Source organism: Prionailurus bengalensis, chromosome A1 (genome assembly GCF_016509475.1).
Source record: "Prionailurus bengalensis isolate Pbe53 chromosome A1, Fcat_Pben_1.1_paternal_pri, whole genome shotgun sequence".
Lineage (NCBI taxonomy): Eukaryota > Metazoa > Chordata > Mammalia > Carnivora > Felidae > Prionailurus > Prionailurus bengalensis.
This window is the reverse complement of record NC_057343.1, coordinates 88,731,837-88,738,811: the sequence shown is the minus strand read 5'-3', so window position 1 is coordinate 88,738,811 and position 6,975 is coordinate 88,731,837. Positions and strand designations below refer to the sequence as shown.

The window sequence follows — 6,975 nt, the reverse complement described above, 5'->3', positions numbered from 1 at the left end:
TTCATTTCTTATCTAATTTCTCTGGCTGGAGCCTCCAGAACAGTGTTGACTAGAATGGAAGTGGTGAGGTCAGACATCCTTGTCTTGTTCCTCATCTTATGGAAAACACACCCAGTCTTTCACCGTTAAGTATGATGTTAGCTGTGGGGGTTTTGTAGATGCTCTTTATCAAGTCCATAAAGTCCCTGATACTCCAAGTCTGTTGATCATTTTATCATGAAATGGTATTGATTTTTGTCAGGTGGGTTTTTTTTGCATCTATTGAGATGAGCATGTGGATTTTGTCCTTAGTCTATTAATAGAGTTTATCACATTGTTTTTGCATGTTAATCCAACCTTACATCCCTAGCACAAATACCACTTGGTCATGGTGTATAATGCTTTTAATTTGTTACTGGATTCAGTTGGATAGTATTTTATTGAGGACTTTTGTTTCTGCATCATAATAGATAGTGGTTTGCAGTTTTCTGTTCTTGTGGTGTCTTTGTTGGGTCTGGGAAATACTAGCCTTCAGGACTGAACTGAGAAGGGCTCCCTTCCCTTCTATTTCTCCCTTCCCTTGCTTATTTCTCTTTGGATGAGCTTGTGAATGAGTATTACTTCTTCTTTAAGTGTTTGGTAGAATTTACCCTTGAAAGCCTCTGGTCTGGGGTTTTTCTTTCTGGCACATCTTAAAAGTACTAACTCAGTCTCTTGGAATAGGTCTATTCAGACATTTTATTTCTACTGAGGTCAGTTTAGATAGCTCGTGCCTTTCTAAGAACCTGCCCATTTCATATAAATTTCTCAGTAGTTGGCAAACAGTTGTTAAAAATATTCCTTCACTAACTTTTTTTTGGTAATTATCACTAACTTTATTAATGTGAGCCTTTCTTTTTTTCATTGTCTAGCTAAAGGTTTATCAGTTCTGTTGATCTTGTCAAAGAACTTCGGTTTTCTCTATTTTATTTTGTATGCCATTGATCCACTCTCATCTCTATTACCCCCTTCCTTTTGTTTGCTTTGGGTTTAGTTTTTGCTTCTTTCTGTTACTTAAGGTGGAAGGTTAGGTATTCATTTGAGAACTCTCTTGTTTTTCATGCAGTAATTTAAAGCTATACATACTTTTTTTTTTTCAGCGTTTATTTATTTTTGGGACAGAGAGAGACAGAGCATGAACGGGGGAGGGTCAGAGAGAGAGGGAGACACAGAATCGGAAATAGGCTCCAGGCTCTGAGCCATCAGCCCAGAGCCTGAGGCGGGGCTCGAACTCACGGACCGCGAGATCGTGACCTGGCTGAAGTCGGACGCTTAACCGACTGCGCCACCCAGGCGCCCCCGAAGCTATACATACTTTTAAGACCTGCTTGAGCTAGATCTCTTATGTTTTTTTAATGTTTATTTTTGAGAGAGAGAGAGAGACAGAGCACAACCAGGGGAGGGGAGAGAGAAAGGGAGACACAGATTCTGAAGCAGGCTCCAATCTCTGAGCTGTCAGCACAAAGCCCAATGAGGGGCTCGAAATCACAGACTATGTGATCATGACCTGAGCTGATGTCGGACGCCTAACCAACTGAGCCCCCAGTTGCCCCATACATGTCTTATGTTTTTATATGTGATGGGGGGGATCTCTCTCCCCTCTCTCGCCTCTCTCACTCACTCTTGTGCTTTCATTTTAATCTATTTCCAAGTATTTTCTAACTTATCCTGTGATACTGTCTTTGACCCACTGGTTACTGAGGAGTATGTTGTTTCATTTACTCATATTTGTGAATTTCCCAGATTTTATTCTATTATTCTTTTCAGATTTCATTCCATTTTGGTGAGAGGACATAATTTGTATGTCCCTTAAATTTCAGTCCCTTAAATTTATTTGAGGTTTATTTTTTGATCTAGCAAATGGTCTATTCTGGAGACTATTCCATGAGTTCTGGAGAATGTGTGTGCTGTTGCCTGGTTAGGTGTTCTACGGTTCTTGAGGTCTGGTGTTGTTCCAGGCTTGCTCATCATTGGTGATCTTCAGCTTAGCTTTTTATCCACTACTGAAAGTGAGTTGTTAACATATTCAGCTTGTTATTGTTTAATGTCTGTTTCTCCATTCAATCCTGTCAGTTCTGGCAGCATGAATTTGGGGACTCTGTTGTTAGATGTTTCTGTCTTTATAATTATTGCATCTTCATGATACACGACACAATTCATGATGAATTGATCCTTTTACACTTTTTAAATGTCTTTTTTTTTTACCTCTAGTAATGTATTTTGTTTTAAAGTCCTTGTGATGCCCTGAGCATACAATCTAGCCATATCATTCTAGAATTCTGACCTACAGATCTGTGAGATGATAAATATGTGTTTTTAGGTAAAATGATAGGTTTCTGATCATTTGTTATGCACCAATAGGGAACGAATATGGATTTTGGTATTAAGTGTGAGCTGTTGCCTTACCATATACTTAAGTGTGCAGTGGCTTTGGAATCAGGCAGAGAGGGTGGTGGCTGGAAGGACTCTAGGGACATGATAGGAAAAGCCTAGACAGGGTTGATGGGGGTGACAGTGGGAATATGGATGCTGGGGATGCTATAAGTGCAGTGCTATTGGGATCTGGGGGAGGAGTCTCCTTGTGTAGTGGAATAAGGCTTGGCAAAGTTTGTTTCAAGGGGACGCTGGGTTTCTTCTTGCCCTTATGGGGAACATGAAAGAGGAAACATAAGCAGAGGAAAGACCTGTTGAACAAAAAGACACTAGGGAGTGATGATTTTGGAAATTCCCCTCCATGCTGCTGTTTCCTCAGCAGTAGCCACTGTACAACCGTACAATAGCATTTAGTTACCTCAGTGTGCACATCTTCCTATGTGATTTCTTTTTTTTTTAATTTTTTTCAACGTTTTTATTTATTTTTGGGACAGAGAGAGACAGAGCATGAACGGGGGAGGGGCAGAGAGAGAGGGAGACACAGAATCGGAAACAGGCTCCAGGCTCTGAGCCCTCAGCCCAGAGCCTGACGCGGGGCTCGAACTCCCGGACCGCGAGATCATGACCTGGCTGAAGTTGGACGCTTAACCGACTGCGCCACCCAGGCACCCCTACCTATGTGATTTCTTTACCCACCCATGGTTTCTGTGCTATTATCATCAGAAATATTATGTTTATTTGTATACACATACCCAAATACGTGTGTGTGTGTGTGTATGATTGTATACATTTGTATACTTGTAATATATATATATATATATATATACACATAGCCTTATGCAACAGCTTTTTAAACAAGTTAAGGGGATGAAAGAGAGGGTATATACATTATGCAGTCTCTTACAATGATCTGCATAAGTACCAGTCCCAGAGAATTTCATTTGTTCATGTGCATCCTAATTACCATCCATTGTCCTTGCTTTCAACCCAAAGAATTTTCCTAAAATAAAACTTAGGAAGTAGATTTGCTAGCACCAGATTCTCTCAGCTCTTATTTATATGGTAATGTTTTTATTATGCCTTCATTTTTTTAAAGATAATTTTGCTGGATATAAAATTCTTGGTTGGTATTTCCTTCCCCCACCCCCACCGCTTTGAGTATGTTATTCACTGCTTTCTGGCTATCATTGTTGGCTATTGTGAATACTGTTTAAAATATATTGTTTTTGACTGAAGCAGTCTTTAATTCTTTTTTTTTAAGATTTTATTTCATTTTGTAAAATATTTATTTATTTTGACAGAGAGAGAGAGAGAGAGAGAGAGAGAGAGAGAGAGAGAGAGATCACAGTGGGGGGGTGGGGCAGAGAGAGAAGGAGAGAGAGAGAATCCCAAGCAGGCCTCACCAGTCAGTGCACAGAGCCCGACTTGGGGCTGAAACTTATGAAACAGATAATGACCTGAACTGAAGTTGCACGCTTAACCAACTGAACCACCCAGGCACCCCACTTAAAACATTTAAAAAACCTCATTGCAGTCTCTTCTTGAACTCATGCTTTATGAGGAGAAGTCTGATGACATTGCTCCTCTATAGGCAAGGATTTTTCCTCTGATGTCTTTCAAGATTTCCTCTAATTTTTTGCTGCACTGAACATGATATGTCTCTCCATATATCTTATTTGATGATGTTCTCTAAGGTTCCTGGATCTGTGGTTTGGTGTCTACCATTAGTCATTAGTCATTACTCCTTATGGCTTCAAATATTTCTTCTATTCCTTTCTCTTTTTCCTCTCCTTCTGATATTCCCACTATGTGTATGTGACACCTCTTGTGATTGTCCCACCATTCTGGGGCATTGTGTTATTTTTTCACTTTTTTTCTCTTTGTCTGTCAGGGTTTGGACATATCTTCAGGATTCATGACTGTCCCCTTGGCCATGTCCACTTTGCTGATGAGTCCAGCAAAGGGGGGTCTTCATTTCTGTGACAGTGTTTTGATATCTAACATCTCCCTTTAACCCCACCCCCCTTAGCACTTCTATCTCTCTGCTCACATGGCCCATCTGCTCCTCATGCTGTCTACTGTATCCATCAGAGCCCTTAGCATATGAGTCATAGTTTATGTTACCTGTCCAGTAATTCCAACATCTTTGCCACACCTGGGTCTGGTTCTGGTGCTGCTCTGTGTCTTCAAACTGTGTTTGGTCCTTAAGTATGCCTTGTAACTGTTGTCAAAGCTGACATGATGTATGACTAAGGGCCTTTAGTGTGAGGCTTTGTTTACCTGTATGCGTTCACTGCTGTAGTGGTGGGTCCAAGGACAGACTTTGTGGGCTGATCCTAATTATTTTACTGTGGTAAAATACACATATACCATCCTAACCATTTTAAAGTGTACAGTTCAACGGCATTCCTTATATTCCCATTATTGTGTAACCATTACCACCAAGAACCCTTGTCATCTTGCAAAATTAAGACTATATTCATTAAATAATACCTACTTTGCCCTTGGCAACCACTACTGTACTTTCTGTGCCTATTTTGACTACTCTAGGGACCTCATGTAAGTGGAATCCTACAGTGTTTGTCTTTTTGTGACTGGCTTATTTCACATAGCACAATGTCCTCAAGATTCATCCAGGTTGTGCCTTGTGTCAGAATTTCCTTCCTTTTTTTTTTTTTTTGAAATTTAAAGAAAAAATTTATTGAAGATCTGAAAAACAATTCCTAAAAGATTGGCTTTTCCAGAAAACTGTAGCTACACAACGCATTGCATCTATCATGTTAACATGTGCATTAGACACAACTACAAAACCATGAAACAAGCCACCATTCTTCAACAATCAGAGCAAAGGGACAATGCCTAAGGAACAGCATGGACGGCCTGTAGGATGGCCTCTTTACTTTGAGCACCATAAAAATAGGAGCACAGACGGATGAGCGTGTTCAGGTATATACACTGAATCGAACCTTTGGCACTAGGAATCAGAGCAGTTTGTCATACAGCATTAACACATATTATAAAAGTGCGGAGTGTCAAAGGGATAGAACCACCAGCATTCAAAAGGAGCTTGGTCGACTAGGCAATAAAACACTCTACAGTATGTCTCTCGTCGTCCATCACTGAATACACTGGTAGCGACTTTGAAATGAAAAAAAAGAAAAGAAAAAAGGAGCTATAACCCCTTTTATTTTCTCTGTTTAAGATCAAACAGAAAACAAACATCAATTCTGTTATACACTAACATTTGCAAAGTACATCATTTGTACAAGAGGAGGACTAAACAAAAATGTGTTTACAGAAATCCAAACAGCGTCAGTGCCTGGCCTCACACAGCTTTCTGATGGTACTCAGGCGGGGCGACTTCATAATCGCTGGCACTAAACAAGGTTGCAGAATTCTTTGCCAGGTATTTTAGGAAGTCATGAAGATAATTCAGCAACAATGCAAGACTCTTCTCATCCAGAGGAGTATAGGCCAACATGGCTCCAATTCGTACAATCTCAGTAGATGCGGCGCCCCGTACACCTGGGACATGGGCGCGTCCGGGTGGTCTGCGAGAATCTCCACGTACTGTGGCTTCTCAAATTTGTAGAGCAGCTGAGTCCCCAGCATCACATTGAAGTACTCCTTTATGCCGGCCACCACCTCATTCACAGCGTACTCATTATCTGTGTTTCCTCGAGATTTCTTGTAATTTGCATAATCCTCTAGAATGGAATCCACGTTCTTCTTGGCAGGAAGATAAAACAGCTGTTTTTGCCGGGTAATTAAGTCCCAATCATCAACAAGCCACGGTTTTAATTCTTCAGGAATCTTTACTTTCACTTCAACTCTGTTCATGAATGTTTCCTCATTCTCAACGGTAGGATCCACTCGGGCCCTTTTCTTGCGAGGAGGCTGAGGTGTCTCGCTGGTACTGCCACCATCTCCATTTCCAGGTGTTTTCTGTTTGTTCTTTTTGGTTTTCACTTCAACACTTTTCTGCTGCAGGCCAGCGGACTTCTTCCCTGGGGCAGCGCCTCTCATCTTCCCCTCTGCATACTGCTCCTGATTGTCTTTTTGAAGTTCTCACTGTTTCTGCAGATTGGTGTCCACGTACTTGAGTACTCTGCTTTCTGGAACCCATTCGTCCCAATTTTTATTCCAACCACTGAAATATATAAAGTATTTCACTTGTTTGTCCTTTATGGCAACCTTTACACACTTTGCTTCATAGAGAAGAGGCCCATGAAAGCACAGCACTCGCTCACCCTCCTGGAATTTGGGCTTCGGGTCCTGTTTCGGCGCCATTTATATCTTTCCTTCCTTTTTAAAGCAAACTAATATTCCATTCTATTTTAAGGAAGAACAATATTCCATTGTATGTATAGAACATGCTTTGGTAGTCCATGCATCCACTGATGGACACATGGCTTGTTTCCATGTTTTATCTACTGTGAATAATGCTGCTATGAATATGGGTGCACAAATATCTCTTCAAAATCCTGCTTTCAATTCTTTGGGGTATGTGCCAGTGGAATTGCTGGGCCATGTGGTAATCCTATGTGTAATTTTTTTTTTTGAGAATGGCTGTACTGTCTTCCA

At 40.7% G+C, this 6,975-nt stretch overlaps 1 protein-coding gene across 1 annotated transcript; it reads right to left on the bottom strand.

The window, feature by feature from the left end:
* Positions 1 to 5,559: 5,559 nt before the first annotated feature.
* On the bottom strand, positions 5,560 to 6,682 carry LOC122485678 (mortality factor 4-like protein 1). Its single transcript, XM_043584692.1, is given in 2 exon segments — positions 5,560 to 5,889; positions 5,892 to 6,682. Coding segments are annotated over 2 exon segments (699 nt in total). The 5' UTR covers positions 6,418 to 6,682; the 3' UTR covers positions 5,560 to 5,716.
* Between the last annotated feature and the right edge of the window lie 293 nt (positions 6,683 to 6,975).